Source organism: Pocillopora damicornis, chromosome 6 (genome assembly GCF_964200805.1).
Source record: "Pocillopora damicornis chromosome 6, jaPocDami1.2, whole genome shotgun sequence".
NCBI classification, from domain to species: Eukaryota; Metazoa; Cnidaria; class Anthozoa; order Scleractinia; family Pocilloporidae; genus Pocillopora; species Pocillopora damicornis.
The window spans coordinates 2760001-2779764 of record NC_142675.1 but is presented as its reverse complement, the minus strand read 5'-3'; the positions used below and the strand labels follow the sequence as shown (position 1 = coordinate 2779764).

The 19764-nt window shown below is 37.3% G+C and overlaps 2 protein-coding genes across 2 annotated transcripts; both read right to left on the bottom strand.

Annotated features, from left to right (window-relative positions):
- Positions 1-47: 47 nt before the first annotated feature.
- Positions 48-16275, bottom strand: LOC113683896 (transmembrane 9 superfamily member 2). Its single transcript, XM_089210146.1, has 21 exons — positions 15751-16275; positions 14587-14654; positions 13631-13688; positions 12862-12900; positions 12515-12642; positions 12061-12193; positions 11260-11387; positions 10566-10683; positions 8993-9078; positions 8333-8441; positions 7825-7957; positions 7388-7449; positions 6880-6937; positions 6506-6563; positions 5945-6046; positions 5788-5845; positions 5111-5164; positions 4448-4545; positions 3840-3951; positions 2510-2681; positions 48-1866 (listed from the first exon to the last, which is right to left on the bottom strand). The coding sequence occupies exons 1-21, from the start codon at positions 15886-15888 to the stop codon at positions 1799-1801; spliced, it is 1980 nt and encodes a 659-aa protein (XP_089066272.1). The 5' UTR covers positions 15889-16275; the 3' UTR covers positions 48-1798.
- A 1043-nt stretch (positions 16276-17318) lies between these two features.
- LOC113683895 (adrenocorticotropic hormone receptor) lies at positions 17319-18893 on the bottom strand. Its single transcript, XM_027201183.2, has one exon. The coding sequence runs from the start codon at positions 18607-18609 to the stop codon at positions 17635-17637; it is 975 nt and encodes a 324-aa protein (XP_027056984.2). The 5' UTR covers positions 18610-18893; the 3' UTR covers positions 17319-17634.
- Positions 18894-19764: the final 871 nt, after the last annotated feature.

The following is a 19764-nucleotide window of genomic DNA, read 5'->3' as shown; positions in this document are numbered from 1 at the left end:
AAACACCTTTACAGGAGTTCTTATTTAAAGGAACAAATCACGGTAAGTTGATAAGTGCGTGTTTATTTACTTTGGTTAAAGAGAACATTTCTGAGATGCCCCAAGCCTTCATCTTAAAACGGGGGTAGAAAAATGATAGGTTATTATCATGCAAGTAAAACTTACTTTACAGATAAAGTTTTTAAGCCACGCCTCGTTTTGGAAGCGAGGGCTCTTGGAACTCAGAAACTAGCTTTAGCTTTCTGGATAACACTCTACTCACTAGAACAAATTTATATAACCAGAATGAAGAAAGAAAACATAATCATGAGGAATATGTACGAAGTGTTGTTTAACTTAAAATTATTAAATTAGGTTTACATAAGTTTTCCCTCAATGAAGCTTGCTATATAGAAAGATTCCTACACCAACTACGCAATCCGCACATATCTTAAGCGAATAGAAACGTCCAGCTGCAATAACGTAATAATCCCGAATATGAGGAATAAATCTAGGAGTTTGTGGCTTTTATTCCAGAAAATACTGTAAGAAAGTCTTTACTTTTAAGTTGAAGTTAATACATCGACCGTGAGGTATTATGGAAAAAAAGGAACAGCTGATTAAGCAAAATCAAACTGTGCACAAAGTATAAGACATTCACATTTCAATTTACATGAAATTTTCCAAGCAAGGAAAAAATAATTTACCCCAAGTTGAAACTCCTTTTAGCTATCGCCTTGTACACCGTGCACCTCGATGTTACGACATTGGACTCCACACGGTACCTTCCATTATGTTGTCCTAATGCTTCAGAAAAGAACTGGGATATTCACAGCAAACTGTCCATAGTTAACTACAAAACTAAGATGAACATCCTTAAATTTATAACAAGTGATATCACTTCCTCCTTCCTCTTACAACCTTAAAAATACCTAACCATAGTCGGATTGAAGCTATGAAATCTCTTGTTCTACCTTTAACCACTTGAACGAAACAGCTGCTTGAAAGTCACTCGACAAACAACTTTCCCCCCAAATTAACACATGTATATTATTTTAAAGTTTAGTCGAAAAAGGTTTTTATTTCATCACATCCAATCACAACTTCACAAGTCCACGCAAACACGTCACACGTGCGTGATGATAACCACCATGATGGCAATGAATTACGTCACGTTTGGCAAGTTTCTTCGCTTTGAAATCGCTGGCTCACATGAGCAGCCATCATGGATAAAAAAATTTCTTTCAGTTAAGTTCTTGGCAAAAGTGTTTCAAGCAGACTTATAACTACAGTTCCAACAACTTCGCCCCGTGTCCGTGTCTCACGGAGGTTATAACCGAGTTAAAATAGTCTGAACAATACATTATCTTTTCTTGAGTATTCTCCACAAATGAGCAACCAAAATTATTACAATTACCAGCTTAAATTCGGTTTGATGGACTGCTACCATTTCTACTTAGTACTGGGGCTCCACTGCGCGCGTGCTGCGAGCTCCGCTAATACGTCATATTGCCAAGGAGAAAAATAATCCCACGAAATTATTTAATACGAAACATTTTTTCAACTTTAAGATTTACATATTTGGTTCGTGTTGTGTGCTCGTTACTTTTTCCAACACAAAAGAACAAGGAGGTAACAATTTCAATTGAGGTTGATACCTTGACTTCTGAATTACAACTAAATGGAACCACCAAGATCCTAGTAGTGACTTTTCCGAGCCCAACCTTCGCCATTAGTCTCTTGTTGTGGCTGGCTAAAGTTCAAATATTTCCACTATACTTTTGTCGATCCATAAATAGCAAAGTTTCCATCAGGTTTCTCAGTCTACCTTGACGATGCTGTAGATTTTTCTCACAAAGAAGAAACAGGCGAAAAATCCCACAGTACCTGGGAAAAGGTATAAGCGATTTTAGATTTAAATGAAAGGCATAAAAGTTTGGCACAGAATTCACCATATTGATATTCAAAGATTGGTCCATACTCTGCGTGCAAGTATCGTGGTTTACATGAAAAGCTGAATTAAACACACATCTTCATCGGTTCATACACGTAGACGACGTCACCATCGACGATATGGTGCTTTTTATCATATATAACAATAAATTCTATGTTGCCTTGGGTCCGTTCAGTGATAGATCAAAGATAAGGTCAAAATGCGTTTGGGAAATCACTGACACACTTAGCTGCGCCCCGTGTACCACGTTTTGTTCATACCACATTCTGAGGCCTTCTGTGATCTATTACTGAACAGACGCACTGCAACATGGAATCTATTTGTTTGGAGTCTATGGATGCATGCGGGAAGTTTGGAGATCTCGAAAGAAACGCAAGAGTTGCTAGTCCATTTGTCTGGAATCTATAGATGCATGCGGGAAGTTGGAGATCTCGAAAGCTGCGTTAGAGTTGCTCAAGGCGCAGTGGAGAGTAACTCTAGTTCTTGAGTCACCGCCACCCGGAAGCCTGGAACAAGTTAACGATTACAACGGCACAGAATACCAATCACAACGGCAAGGATCCATGACGCACTTACCAGTGAAAAGGAAGAAGATCAACACCATGATCAGTGTGTAGCCGAAGTACAGGAAGGTAGAGGCTGTTCCTGTGATGGTCAGTTTGGTGACAAAGAAATGAATCGAGTACAGAAAGAAATACACTGCAGTACATCCGCCAGTTAGGAAGGAACGCCACCACCAATGATAATCCTGCAATTGAGTAAAGCGTTGAAAATAAGCGAAACATTACCGTTAGGGACACTCTATAATAAGTTGCACTGAAATACACAAACAGTGGGAAAGGATCTAGTTATGGTTCGAATCCCTTTACAGTCTGACTTTTCGTTTAACAAGATCGTATTTAAGAACTACATCGACAAGTTTTGAGTTCCGAATATTGCAGAGAATGGATGAAGTTTCGTTTTGAACATACGACACGAGGCACACCGCATGCGCGTACCGGCGTGCTGTAGACGTTTGGGATTGGCACCCGCGAGACAGAGCAACTTACAAACGCACGCTGGCGAGAGGTGAAGTTTCGTGGACCTTCTTTCTACTTGCACCAAGGAAAACCAGTTCTTTCACTGTACATGGGAACTGCTTTAAGCTTCCAAGGATACTAAACACGAATGTAACCCTAATGCATAGAGAAGCTCTATCTAGTAGTGAAAGCCACAGCTTCGCCTCCAACCGTAACAAGAATTTTCTCTGCTTCAAAATTGCCACGAACGAGAAAGCGTGTTGAATAACACACCGCATGCGCGTACTGGCGTGCTGTAGACGTTTGGGATTGGCACCCGCGAGACAGAACAACTTACAAACGCACGCTGGCGAGAGGTGAAGTTTCGTGGACTTTCTTTCTACTTGCACCAAGGAAAACCAGGTCTTTCACTGTACATGGGAACTGTTTTAAGCTTTCACGGATACTAAACACGAATGTAACCCTAATGCATAGAGAAGCTCTATCTAGTAGTGAAAGCCACAGCTTCGCCTCCAACCGTAACAAGAATTTTCTCTGCTTCAAAATTGCCACGAACGAGAAAGCGTGTTGAATGTCAAAATATAAAAGATAGAAATGTAAGGGTGACTAGAATGTACGAAAGCAAAATGTTAAGGTGTTTAAAGCACCGTACGATAAAGTAAAATTTTGGTGTGGTCCGCTCGAAGATCACTGTTTTCCCTTCGATCATTGTCCAATGTTTGGGCGCAAAAGAAGCCGCTAGGGAGTTACCTACGTGAACCCTTAAGGGTGGGATAATTCCGCGCTCGTTCACACGCGATCGCTTCGCGCTCCCTCCCATAACTGTGAAGAAAACAGCCATGGAAAGACTAGTTTTGGTTCGAATTTAACCACATGAATTTCCTCACCTCAGCACAAAGATGGAAATAACACAACAGTATGGTGGTCTCTGACACCGTCAACAGTAGAATTAAACAAACCACAAACAAGAAACCAAACATGTAGTAAATCTGATGCGACCTGGTTGATGCAGAAAAAAAGCAATAAAATCACTCATACTGACAGTTCAAACTAAAATGAAGCATCGAACTACCGTTTTGTTGGGTCACCCGATAATCCGAACTAAAAATAAATAAGCGAGTATTTTTCAAGAAGTTTATACAATAAAAGTGGAATTTAAGGAGGCTGTCTGTATTATTGCGTGTTCACATGAAATTGTTTAGACTTTTCCTTATAATAGAGAAGAAAATAGCTTTTTGCACGACAAAATATATGTATGGCAGAATTTGGAGAAGAACATTTGGATTCAAATACAGTTTGCATCATCCAAGTTCGCCTGATACTCCTACAAATATATTAATTGCTTGTCAGGAAGGCAGTCTGCTTTACGAGTTTGTAAAAAACGTAAAGGGGCTGTAACAAGTTACACGCAAACAGAAAAAAAAGGAGAAAAATCTAACGGTTTAACATAAATTTAGGTAAAAATCTCCATAATTCATACAATAAAGAGACTTACCAAATACTGTTTAAGATAAAAAACAACTGGATAAAAATACACCCAAACGGAAGAACACCTCCCATGATGATTCCTGGTCCTGCTCTGGTGTAAATACTCTGCAAGACAACAATATTTTATTTTGAGACAATATCTTAATGATTTTAATACAAATCTATTACACGTAGAGCACTAAGGCGCTTTCTGATTTAGTAACGTAACAGCAAAACCACCGTAATTGCAACGGCCAATCAGAAGGAAAGAAGTTACCATATAGAGACAATAAAGCTCAAGTCTAAAGCGCGGGAAAACGCGGGTTACCAAGTCGAAGTAACAAGAGCCAATAAAAACCCAGGCCTAACGCGCGGGAAAACGCGGGTTACCAAGTCGTGATTGCTTTTAGTTCTGGATCTGATTGGTTGATGGAGAGGCGCGAGTTTTCTAAACCAATCACGGAGCGAGGAAGAACAAAATCCCGAATTACTTTCGACACTCAATTGAAAACTTCGCTAAAATAGACATTCAGTCGTTATCTTAATTCAAGATATAAATGAATCATTGTCTAATATAAAATGGTTAAGGCAAAGGTAGTGTGTGAATTAGAACTGACCTGTGGAACCACCTAGATTGTAAACCTCTAACTTGAGGTGCTCTGTATTCTTCAGAGTCCGTAATTGTACTTACCTGGTCTGGAATCTGACGAGGAATTTGATTGGTTCGAACTGGTTGCTCAATTGGCTAAAGGAAAAAACAAACATTCTTCAGAATCCATAATTGTACTGACATGGGAAGGTGTCAAAGGTCCAAAGGACCGAGGGGTCTGGGTTCGAGCCAAGGCAGGGTCTTCATAATGCCTTTTTGGGCAAGAAACTTTACTCTCATAGCATTTCTCTTCACTTAGGAGCATAAATGGGTTCTAAGAAACTGTTGAAGGAACCTGATAAAAAAAAGAAAAAAAACGCCAAAAGCAAACCCGCGCATACTGGCATCTCGTCTAAGAGAGGGAAGAGGAAACAATACCCCAAATCGCTTAACTAATTAACTCCTGAGAATGACAGACATCTACAGTAATTTCTCCTTACAATATCACCCTTGAATCAAACACGAAGGTCACGAGAATAAAGCAAATGATCACCAAGTAAAGAAGCTCTTGATTTTTGAACAAACTCTCCTGGTCAACACCTAAGGATATGTATAGAGAACAGTTGGGAGAATATGGATACCAACGTTAGGGTGTCTAGGGTTTATGCTATGGAAACCAGGATATGTGTTGGCCAGATGGGTTTTCTAGCTAATACATGTAGGCTGACTTTACGTTTATATTGACTACTACCTTAATTATCAGCGGTTTATGTAATCACCTTTTTCTTGAATCCAAGGTAAGCCCCCAGGAATGTAAGTGGAACTGAAATGCCAAACCTATCGAGTAAAAAAGGAAAAAGGAAAAATTAACATTTCGTGCATGTTTCATAAAATGCGCAGAGTCATGGGCTGATAATGATTCAGGTTTAGACTTACCACATGGCTAACAGGGCAAGTAAAGTGGTGAATGGAACAGCCGCCGAGGAACCCTCTGACCACAGAACAAGATTCAACAGGAAGAAAATTCCAAACATCAATCTGGAATCAAAGAAAAAGTTATTACATTCGACAAGGGTGATAGTTATGGCAACAATATTGAAAATGACAATTACACTGACTGTGATGAAGACCACAATAAAGATAATGATAAAGATGATAACAAAGATCATTGAAATGATAATGATGACGATGATAAAATGATGACAATGATAATTCATTCTTTTTAGATGCATTTCTACTGTAGTCAAAAATTCACGCAATAAGGCATTAGACTTACTTTGAGTAGCTAACAAGCCGAGTATTTTTAACAGTTGACATTGTAATGTTCAGAATTTCAAATCCTTCTTAAAAGATCTTTGCAGTGAATACCTCTTACATTGAGTTTTACTAGTCAAACTGAAAAGTCTTCCTGTCACAAACAAAAGAAGCAGCTTCACCGAACTTCATTCTTTCCAGCTGTATACTGTAGCGTTCATGTTTGCATCAACGAGTACTCACCCAGGGAAAAAGAACGCTGATAACAGGACATTGGTCTTCCATAATTCTCCTCCAACCACTAAACAGTAAAAAAAGAAGTTTACAAAGCATCATTAGAATTCTGTTGAATGGAAAATGCCACCCAGAATAATAGGGACACTGAAGGATGATAGGGCATGCATAGAAGGGCTGCATAACAGTTGTACAGTATACAGACAAAGTTAATTTCTTTCTACATAACTTAAAAAAAAATTGCAAACAAGCAAATACCTTTTAGAAAAAGACAAAATCTACCTTACTGAGAAAAAAGTATAAAAACAAAAATTGTTTCAATGATGTCATGTAATTTTCTCCCTTGACAATACAACCAAATGCTTGTTATCCATGGCACTCACTTTTGTAAATTCTGGCAGAAACATAACCAGCAGGTGAACCAAGACAAACAAACAGCACCTACAAAAAAAAAAAAAAAAAAGATAAAAAAATATGTACATTGTACTTATTAACCTACACATATACATATCATTTCAGTAAACTTCTTTGGCTGGGTTCTTAAACATTTTAGTAAATAAAACTCACGCCTTTTTTCACACTTATTCTAAACGACTCTTCTCAATATTTACCAAACTGAAGGTTCCATGTGTATAGAGAGTTACATGTGACCTGTGCTGAATAGCACCTGTTGGAGGTTTAGGCCAAAAAAATCAAAACTCACTGACCACTGCATTTAGAAAAATGATGTTTGACCAGCTACCTTACAAAGATCTAACACAACAATATGGCAGTGGTTGCTGATTAGGAAAAGATTTTTAAGAGATGTTCTATTATACTAGGGCATTACATGTACATTTAATTTTGAAGATTTTTGCTTTTTTTTCCAAAGAATGTTAGGCAGCAACTCACCAATGAACAAGTCATCAATGCTCCACGGTTTGCAGGTGAAAGGAATCCAAGACAAGCAAACACTGAAGAGGAACAAAAGAAGATTTAATCTATGAGACAACACCTTAGTTAAAAACTCAATATAGAGTTAATACATACATGTAGTTGAGGGGAAAAAAACCGATCCATGACATGAGAAAATATAAAATGAAACAAACTCAAACAAGGGTAGAAAAAAGTAGTTGGCGAAGGGTCAAGATTAGAATGTTACATTCTCCGACAAGTCATCATCCTCTTGCTATGCCTCTCCCCACTCAGGGTGGGTACTGGCAAATGGCCAGGGTAACTTGCTAAGGACTGGAATCTCATCCAGAGGGGAAAAAACATACCCAGTAATGCAAATGAAAATGTATACAATTCTTTTGAGGCCATGGAAAAATACATTAAGTCAATCTCACCTAATGTGAAAAACACCATAATAAATATCTGAGTTCCACAACCCAACATGACAGACAATAACATTCCTTTCTTTGGAGGGCGGAAGACATCTCCATGGACCAACTTCCAGCCAAACTCCTCTTGAGCCTCTTCCTACAAAAGGCGTGATAAATTATATTAATTTCATCTCTCAGTTATTATGAATACCATGATTGGTCCATACAGTGGGTTATATTTACTTTTAACATTAAATTAGCAAAATTATGTCTCATTTATTATCAATTGCTTCTAACTTTCAGTTTAGAACTTTTGTTTTCATATAATTGTCCATACAATCAGGGGGGCAAAAAAAAACACAGTCAGCAACTTGAAGCATAAACCCCAAACTTTTTCATGAAGAGGTATTAAGGCTGGAAACAGCTAACCTCAAATGTTTCCAAAAAAATTAAACTTGGTTCTCTGACAAGTCTCATTTTATGCCAACCAACTTCTCTACTGGTATTTAAAATCTTAGATCTGACTACATACCGCTGACTCCATCTGATTGTAACGAGCAATGTCCTTATGCAGAGTTCGCAGCATAATCATGGCCACCATTCCAGACAAAAAGAGCACAATGACCAATGAATTCATGATGCTGAGGACAAAAGATCACAACACTAATAAGATCACATGTTAGAGTGGATCAATGCCATCAAGAGGACTGTAGCAAAAAACATCACATCTTTGCATTCCTACCAGTGGAAATTACACAAGTCTCTGAGTTGAATCAAAGACTCTTTGTGACATGATCAGCTGAAAACTGTATATAAATGTAGTTTAGCCCTTTCACCCTAAAGAAACACTACAAAGATGATTCATCTTGTATTGTCGATACATTATGAAGTAGAGAGATGATGGAAGGAAAGAAGCTCATCTACAAGGGGATATTGTTTAATTTATATTTTGATGTTTGCATTTTACCTTACAATATAGCCACACAATGCACCATCAGCAATGGATTATAGAAAAAGATATTGAAACCCTGCCTTGATCAACTCATAGCTGACATATATTAAAGCTGACAATTGCATTTACAGTGTCACTAATTATTCATCACTTTTGTGCCTCATTGCAGATAAACAACTCTACTCAATTACTTGCCATAGTACCTCACCTTAGTACATGTGGAGTATAATATTATCTTACCTGAACCACTGGATTTTTGTGTGTGGCATTGAATCAAGAATGTAGTCCCAGCGGGATGCCCATTTGTGATTGGGATCAGTCTCAGGCTGCAAAATAAAATAAATTTTCTCTTCAGTACAAATTATACCATTGCAAGTTCAATGACACTGATCCCTTCTTCACAAGAATGAAACGCTTGATCTCATCAAGGCCATGTACAAAGAGACGTACCACAATAACCTTGGGAAGGAGAGGGTGAAGAAAGGAGTTTGCATATGTAGACATAAACCCAGTACAGAATATGCTTCAATGCAAAAAGTTTTCAACTCATGCATAGTAAATATAATCTTCACATAAGTACGTTTTAGTGCATTTTTCCTGTCACTTTTGGAAAGTTTCATTTGTATCCTTTCAGAACCTTACAAAAAACTGGAAACATCACTCTCCAAAAGGTACAGTATCCTTGGACTTTTTAGCATTTTTCATGGCTCACATAATACCTGTAAAAAGGTTTGAAAAGTTGGTTTCCTAGAGAGTGAAAGTAGCCATTTACTAAGAAAACAATATTTTGTGTTTTCCTTTGCATTCTCATGTTCTATTGATTTGATTGCTATCTCTGGCCCCACTCAAAATCTATGACTTTCCAGAATTAACACAAACAAATTCTAAATATTTCTTGTCTATCCAGTTTTTTCCAAGATTTTAGCTGCACTAAGATTTCAACCCTTTCAACCCCAAGATCTCATTAGTAATTCTCCTTACTTTCCTTAAAATTCTTATATGTTAGTTCTAAATATTTGCAGGGCGTGAAATTAACTTTTTTTTCTGACAGCCACTTGGCTCCTAAATTCTTCAGAATGATAGCCAATTCAAAAAAAGTTGGTCACCATTTTCAGAGACAAACAAAATCTTTCTTTACGCTGTCAGCGTTCTAGATAGACCCTCCAAAATTAAGTTAGGGAATAGATCTTTAACGTGCTACAAAGTGGACACTAGGATGGATGATAAACAACGTTCAGGCTCATCTAAATCCAAGATGGCGTCTAGTTATCGATTGAGATGCATGTGCTACGTTTTGGAAACAAACTTAATGAGGAAGTTTGCCACAGATTTATCTTTGCAAATCTTTTTAATTCACTATATCTCTTGGTAAGGTCATGATGAAACGTTCTAGTTGCCAATTTGGCAACTAACTTTCAGGATTTGGTTGCCAAAGTGAAAAATTTAGTCGCATTGGTGCCTGTATTAGGCGTAATTTCACACCCTGATTTGGCATTGGATCAAATAATATTATCCTCTGATTGATAATTATTCTTCACTCTCATCACTCGTCTGCATCATACTGTATTGATAATGTAGGGAGAAATTCTGTCTTGGTCGCTATCAAGGAGTGATTTCTCCTTCTGATTTCAATACATTGTCCAGCTTAAGTGATGAGAACTAACCAAAATATTTACTAAAGGATAATTATCATATGATTCACCTCCAAATTCTCAGAGCTTAAACTATAAGAAATGTATGTTAGAGAGCAGGGAGAATCACTACTGAGATTTTGGGAAAGACTATGTTTAAGATATTATAAGCTCAAACTCACCAGGAATTGAACAGAGTATGTGTAAGCAATGTAAACATCACTTTTTATCTCAGCTGGAAAACCCATGGCTGGTAAATCACCATCACATTTCAGATCCTTGCCTTTCTCGTGCTTGATACTGTAGAATTAACAGGATTGCTGTGTAAGGATATATGATTTTTTGTCTTTTCATGCATCTGACACCTTGTGAGGAATCAAACCTCAAAGAGTAAAACAGGCAAGTACAGTATACAGGTGTATGACATTGGGTTTCCTAAAGGAACTCAGAACTTTTCTTTGTCCCAAACTCATGTCAACACAAAAACAAATCCATCAATACTACACTTACAAGCTTAAAATTTACAACTTTTATTACTACAAGATTGCTTCAAGTTGGATGACATATATAAAACATTCAGGCACTATGGTGTAAAAAAAAAAAGAACAAATAAAGCATGCACTCTTGTCAAGTGACTCCTGCAAGAGTTTTATCCCAGTTTCTCTGGCATGAAGTGCCAATCAATTGCTGGCTATTCTTGTCCAGCATTTTGACATGTTTCCCTGACATTGGGAGTTCAGTGTCTCACACACCAACAGTACACAATGAACAGGGCAGATCCCAAACCCAGACCTCTTGACTCAAGAGTCCAGCTCAGCACACAGACCATAAGGCCACTGTGGCCCTCCCTGACAGTGTTGTTTGTGCAGTTCATACCTTCTTGGTGTGACCTTTGCAGACATCAGACGAGCTCCTTCCCAGTCTTCCCCCGACCCATCATGGTATTTGATCTCGATATCAACATGATTAAAGATGTAGTGCATCCCGCGTTCATTGAACTTGGCCTGAAACAAAAAACATAAACAAGGTACAAAATAATTCTCACAATTAAATTACCAATAACAAAATTACAGATAAAACAAAAAACATCCAGGCTTTCAACTTGAGCCTGGTAAAGACTAAATGGGCTCGACTGCCAACAGAGCTGCAATGCCACATGTGGGAAGTAGAGCAAACTTTGGAGGATTCATCAAAGATAAACCTGAAATGCTTTAGTTCTGGTTCCTTTCAGTTTGCTCACTGATTGGTCAAAAAACCTTTGTCCCATCCTTTCAACCAATCAGATGCAAAACTAAAACCAATCATGATTTGCCATTAACCCCCACCTCTTGACGTTTGCCTGTGTCTAAGTGCGACTTTCCATGAACTTACATTTTAAATCATTTTCCCCTATGTTCTGTTTGGCTGTAATGATGACTTCAATTTCAGTTTTCATCCCTCAATTGAAAACTTCTGGCCTTGGTTGCACCTTGGTTATTCAAAGGATGGATAACACTATCCAACATAAATTCATTGTAAATTGCTATCCAACATGTAAATCTCTATCCAGTGGCTGTAAGTCTAAACAAAATATACTGCGCTATCCACCAGACAGAGATTTCTCTACTAGATAGCATTATCCACCTTAAAACAACCAGGCCCATTAGTATACTAATTGAGAAATCTGTAAATACTTACACTTGTTACACAGGCATCGCGTGCTTGTCCATCCTCTGACACATGACAGCCAATAGGAAATCCTGTGGAACAGTACTTTCTTTCTTCATCTGCAACCTCATAACACCAAGTCACAGGCATGTTGTCAATAATCCTGCAAAGATTAGAAAGATGTATAGCAGAGTCAGCTTAAGAAAACAGTAAGTTTAAGATGACACAAAGAACATGTCTATAGAATAAGTACCTGATTTTGCTGGCCTTTGTCACACAACAAGGTTGAAAGTTTGCATGTCACTATTCATAGCACCATGGTTTGTTATGTTATAAACAGCAACAACGTTGTAATCAATATCATTGACTAGCCTGACTCTTATATTGTGAGACAAACAATCAAAAATTTATTTATCTAATAATGAAAATCTAACAAGACATTGTCATTCAATAAGTACGATGTTGAGACTACAGCCACACTAACCAATGATTTTGATAGTTAAGAGCAATTCCACTTCTTAAAAATTCCAGCTTCTTCCCATCCTCTGCATTGCCAGATTTGTATTCTTTGGGGCAAAGTTGTTTACATGTTACATCCTTCTTGAATGTAATCTGTCAAACATATTAACAAATAACAAAAAAAAAAATAAACAAAGATTGCCAAACTATGGAAATGTAAATTGAATGTAAAATACACCAATTAAAACACAGAAAAGTTGACTAAAACACAACCGAAGAAAGCTAGTAAATATACCCAGTTATTAACTGGTGTATTGCCCAGATAAACATGAAGTCATCTAAACAAGACCGTTAATAAAAGCTGTTGCTTACATTGTAAAGGGAGGGTCTTATCCTCTCTCCAAAAACAACCTGTAAAAAAAGCAAAACACTGCTGTAAGTTCAAGAATGAAGCATGAAGCTGTGTAAAATGAGATATACAGTACTAAAATTCCCAATTGAGTGAGGCATGGAAAAAATTTGGTGACAGGGAATTGACTGTAAAAATTATGTTGTCAAGGGCAACATTCCTTGTTTCCAAGGGTGACTGAATCTCAAGAGCCATGTATCACCAACTGTCAAATATGAAAGCCCACCAGGAGGTAAAAAGAAAGCATTGCCACCCAAAACGGAGGCAGTTGCCATGAAAACACATTATGGTCACTAAACTTCCATCACTCCACACTCAGCTGAAAACTATGTCATCAACTTTTAATATTTGAAGATGTCATTTTGCCTTGTTAGGAGCATTGGACTAAGAGAAGAGCACATGTAGAGTCTCTTTGGCTCAGTGGTAGAGCATTGGGGGCACATAATTGGAATGTCCTCATGGGCACTCAGAAAATTAATTTCATATCATTTCCAAGCTAAAAATTAATTATCTTTCTACTTTTGAATATTGCTGTGGAAAAAAGAATAATTATGCATTGACCAGAATACTATGTCAGTAGTATTACACAATGTGCCTTTCCCTCCTGACAATCTTTATTTCAGCTCTTACAACCTTTTTAGATCACGATAAGGCAAATATATATGGGCAAATAAAAGAGCTAAGAACACCATCTATGTAAAACATGGTCTACATGCATGCTTATTTACAAACCTGTCCAAGGTTTTCTGTTGGTGATGTCTTGTCTGTGGGTGGTACACAGAAATCAAACCTGTACAAATAAGTTGAACATGTGAATTAATAAAATGAAGACTTTCGCCCATTAACATGGACATGTACTTGCTAATAACAAATTTCTAACCTTACTTTGTTGTTGTTTAAAATGAATTTAAAGTCAAAACAATTTTTAAGTATGCACTTTGTTTTCTTCTAGTCAGATTCACAACCATTTTTCTTAACTCTTAAACTCCAATGAGTGACCAAGATAGAATTTCTCCTTACGATATCAATACAATATCAAGCAGACAAGTGATGAGAACAAGTACTGAGAAGAATTAGAATCAACTAGGGAATTATAAATTGTTCCAAGAACAAATTCTCCAAACTAAATTCATAAGAAATGTATAACAGATAGTAAGGAGAATTGCTGATGAGATCTGGGAGGGAAAGGATTAACAATCAACTGAATTAGAAAGACCAAGATCGAACAGAATTGAAAAGTTCTGACTGTGTTGTATGTTTATCTCAGTTAGTAATGGTTTTTATTTGAAGGACAACCCTAACTCTGATTATAACTTGTTCTCATGTTGTCAAAATATTGTTCGATCTAATCGACGACAGTTCTATTCAGGACTACTCTCACCTGGATAAAAAGACTACACAGTCAATTATTACCCCTAGGTTAACACCATTTACTGAGTGTATTAACCCTTTCACTACCGAGATCTGATTGTTAATTCTCCCCTCCAGCTGTTTCATATTTCCTCATAAATAAGTTACAAGAATTTGGTTTTAGATCAAGACAACAATTTCTACCTGATGAGTTTGAATATTTGCATGACCTGTTTGCTGGATAATGTTTAGATATTATAAGGAGAAGTTACATGTTGATCACTTCTAGCAGTTAAAGGGCTAAAAAAACAATAATATTGATAGTAAAAGTTACAAACCTGGCATACTCGTAGGGAATCACTGATTCTACAGAATCCAGACGATTCACAAACAAATCAATTTTGGACTAGAGAAATAACAACAAAAAAAAAACATGTATTTAGAACAAATTCACCAAAACTGAGCATTGAGGTCAAGATTGATTTTCATTCCTCTTTGTTTCCAACAATGGTAATGCATATGTTAGACACCTTGGTGAAAAATCCCATGATTCTGAAAAAATTTACTCCCAGGGTATAGGTCAAATATTTCTTGCCATCCATATTATAAGGGTGATACTAATCTAACAATAAATTGCAGGAATCACTAGATTGAAGATTTGAAGAGACTTCATGTAAAATTTAAATACAACAAAAAAACCATTAGATTTGTTTGTTTACCCTTAGGCAAAACTTTCACGTAACTTTTCAATTGACAGCTTTAATGTGAATTTATTCAAACATCTCATTCTTGGCGTATCTTGCTGGTTGTCAGGGAAATACGGTTTTATTCTTGCATGAAATGTAAAATTGATGACACAGATGTTCACGCTTTGCACTTACACTGAAAGGGATCGAAAAAACAAAAAATAATCTTACTCGTGGCGAAGTAGATGTCAAAATGTCTAAAAATAGCCATTTCTTTCGTTAACTCGATACGGCTAGATTATAATGTGATCGGTAATGACCACGAATTTTCACACGCGTACTACTGCGAAATATCTAAAAGCGAACAACCTAACAAAGTTGATGACAATTTCTGTTTAAGGAAAACATCAGAACTTGTTGATGATAAAATTCTATAGCTAGATGCTTCATCGAATCGATGTTGATATACAAGTGAATAAAGACATTATAAATAATACAAAATAAAAGCAGAGGTTCAATACATAACTAAAAGCAAGTGTGATTGCAATAAATTAAACAACCATTACCTAATAACATTAAGTTTGCCTCGCTATCTAGGAATATGCGCAAAGCCTTAACATTTCAGTAGCGGTGTTGAAAGAAGTCGAAGCGAAATTGATCACCGTTGACCACCATCAGCAACAAACAAACAAAATTCTAACTACCTTGGCTCAAAATTCGTTGATTTAATCTATATCAGATTCTTCAAAGTGTTCTGAGCGTTACATAAGACAGCGGAGTTGCAAAATATATAAATTTAACTCCCCCGAACCTTACCAAACAAACAGGATTTGTTGATTTTTCCGTCTCGCAATACGAAATCGGCGCCAGACCGGGTAGATAAAATGCAGCAGGACAAGAAATCCATACACATAAAACCAACCAAATCCACCCAAACGAACTGTAGTGCTCCATGTGCTTCGAAAAGACTATTCTGTACCTCCAAATACACAAAATCCCGTTAAAAAAGCGTCAGTCCACGGATACACTCCTCCAAACCGCCACACTTCTTGTACAGTGTGTGCAAAATTTAGAAAGCGGCCTTTATGCGCAATAAAGAAAATCAAATATCTGCGCATGTGAATGGCCACGTCACAAAATCCTAAAGTGGCGCCTCAAACAATGCTAGTTCCAAGCCTCGTCGGCGCTTCCCAGCACTCTTTTCACTGATCCTTGCAAATTTCTCCAATGTGCAAACTTCTCCACATGTGCTCGAAAAGTCATTCGTTCTTATTTAATTACATCATTTGAAGTTGCCACAAACTCATTTAATTTTACTTTGTTTTCAAGCCTTCACCTGCTTTTTCAGAACTATAGTTAACAAAACAAAGATGACAATTTTCCTGTGATGTCTGCCATCTTGACTTCGGCACTCCGATAGATGAGGGGAAACAACGAATCGCAAAACACGTAGTCACTCGGTCAATTAGCTGTATTACCCAACTTTTTATTACAGGAGCCGAGTTTCTTGATTGTTATTCCTGTCAGGAGCACATTTCCTGTGTTCCTGTTCCTGTCAGTTTTCGAACCACAATAGGATTAAGAGTCTGAAAGTTAGCCTACTTGAAGGCTTCTTCTTTATCATAAGTATTATCTTACACAACGTATAAGATTAGCTTTGTAAATATCCAACACTTACGATAAATCGTTTTACCCGGAAATCCTTCAGGCGCAATGCAGCCTCGGGGAGAAAAAAAAATTAGGCACGCATCTGCGTACAAATTTTCTTATGTGTCATGTTTACAACAATGAAACCGTTATTGATTTTATACAGATGAAGACACACTCGTTCTAGTGGGTCGAGGACTGCATTACGCCTGGATTCAATCACCTGGCGCAATATTCAAAATTAACACTAAAGCACTAATCATCTTCAGTCCAAAACGGTCTTCAAATAAGGACAGTTAATTACTTTAAGACTTAAGACGAACGGCGACTGGAAGATGGATAAAACTACTTCTGACGCGCTTGGACATCAACCATTTAATTTAAAAGCCCTCGAATAGCGTTTTACTCCAAACAGCACAGACTTAAGATCTGTAGCAAGCTCTACATAGAATAACTCTAAACCTCTTGCTATCGTCCGCATCTCAATAAAGCCTCTATTTAATTAAGCTTCCCATGCATTGTCGGATCGATAATCCCTCCCTTCGCCTTCGACGAAGAATTGTTCATTAAATTTTGAAAATTAAATGGTTTAATGCTTCGGTTGACATGATAAAATTTCGTTTATTTAGGCGTGTTCCATCGTCCGCCTTACTATTTACTTTCGGATTTATTGTTTGTTTGTTTACCTTTTTATTTTTGTTTTCTTTCAACTCTTTATGCCACTGATGTTGTTTTTAAGGTTTTCTGGTGTAGTGTCTGAACTATAAGTATACTTATATGCTCTGTTAATTATCATACAATACTCAAAAGTCTCCGTCTTTTTTTCTCTTCTCCACCTGGCATAAAAAAAAGTGTTATTTCTGTCCTTCGATAACCCTTGTGATATAACAGAGTCTTGTGAACTCTATTTCTGGTCAATGCATTAACTGGCTCCTAACACAGACCACGGAGTGACATTTCATGGAAGCTGCGTAGACATGATATATATAAATATACATCTATATATATATATATATATATTCCTAGTTACCTCTACTCGCTCTTTGGCCAAATTTAACACGAGACTTTGGTCATACTTTTCTCAGGGTGCGAAGGAAATGAGTTAGAATTTCGTCGCCAACGAAATATGTTACGCAGCGTATCCATGATTGCCTGACGAATGCGTCTCATCTTCCAGCAGTAAATAACAGGGTTCAAAAATGAGTTGAAAAATAACAGCGTCAAGGAGTATACGGCAAAACTTTTAGAAGTGGTATTGAAACCGCTGAGTTTTTTGGTGAAGAAGTAAACTCCTCGAGGTACATAACAAATCAGTAATAACAGATACACATAAAATAAACCAGTAGCGGATTTCTTAGCGCTCGACAGACTCATTTTGTTATTATTGCGCGTTGTCGTTTGTTGAAGGGTTTGAATTTGGTTCCTATGCCTTCGTATAACTGCATAAATCTTGATATAGACTACGGTTGTTATTAGAAGACATAGAACCCCAATACTGACGAACAACAGCGAAGACACCGCACTGCTACGCCAAATACTAGCTGATGATGTTAACGCGCAAAAAAGCCATATTGAAATTACCACTGCAATAACACGCTTATCAGAGACCAGTTCCTCATATCGAAGATGGAGATAAATCGCCAAGAATCTCTCAACGCTTATGGCAACGACACCACAGAAAGAAGCCAATAGAAACAGATTAGTGAGGTTTAGAAACGCCAGGTATGTTACGCAGGAAGGGTTGTTGAACTGCGACCACTTGACCAAGATAGAGATATAAAATGGCTCAACCAAAAGCCCAACGCATGTATCTGAAAAAGCCAGGCTTAGAAGCAGTGTTTTTAAAGGTTTTGACAATAAGGAGATTTTTCGAATCGCAAGTATAGTTACAATGTTAAACATGACTGTTGTGTAACTCAGAACACCAATGAACACGCAGTTGACAATGTAGGTGACATAAAGCTCTTCAACTTCGGAACTTGTGGGAAAAACCTCTGTCGATTTTTGGCACGGCGATTTCATGATCATGTCAAGTTTGCCCAGTTCAAGAAATAATAGCCACTTCCTACTTTTTGCGACGGAATCACTAGTTAACCTGTCCAAATTATTTGAACAACACTCCAAATTTAATCTTCCAAAAAAGTTTTCAAAAAAGCTGCAAAACGTTTCGGTGCAACCAACGATCTGAAGTTCCTCTGTACTCGCGTTCAAACTCTTAACCAGGTTTATGACTTCGACTGAACGGAACTGAAATCTTTCGATAAAAAATTTGAATAAGAGAATCACAAATTATACTTGTTACTTTCGTAACGTCAAAGGGAACCTCAATTTGTTTGCCACCTCGATTATTGAACAATGCAGGCCACCCGCGCCAGTGACGTCTTAAGGAAATTATATTAACGCTTACGTTAACGTTAGAGACTAATATCGGAAGGGAATATCAATTTTCAGCGGATATTTCATCAGAAAAAGATTGGCCAGAGTCGAGAAACGGTTAACCAGGGATCTGAGAGGTCAAGATCTACTGATGTATTTGATCTTATGTGCGAGACTAAAACGAAATAAAATTCCAGTGTCTTTTTTAATTGGCACTTGCAAGAGAAATCAATTTAAAACTATCTATTCCTCCCGACAAGATATTATTTTAATGAGCTTACGTCAAGCTAGCACGTGATTGGATGTCCATAACGGGCGACATTTGAGTTTCATCTTCCTGCTGCAAACAAGGGAGATTGTGAAAGATTGTGTTCAGAAAAAAATACTTGTGTAAAGAAAATGTCAAACGAAAGCGTGTTTAAAAAGTAGGGTTACTGCGTTGTTTTCACAATGTTGCCGTCTACAGTCGAATTGTAAGCGCATTTGAAGACAGTCTTCGAAGATTAAATGAGTTGATTAAAAAACGCCCATTCACTAACTTATCATGAGTAAATCGCTATGGAATAGAATGGTTCGCAAAACACAACAGCTGTTGACCAAGTATCTATTTTAAATTCAAGGAACCATTTAATTAAAAGTGTTTTTCAAAAATAAATGACCACTGATGGTAATGGTACCAGAGACGGTTGAATGAAGTTTTCCTAAAGCCGGAGAAACACTTGCTATTTTATTCACTAATCTACCTTCGAATTAATGTCCACGAAATGTAATATTAAAGAGTACTCCTGATTCGCTGAGCTGCACCAC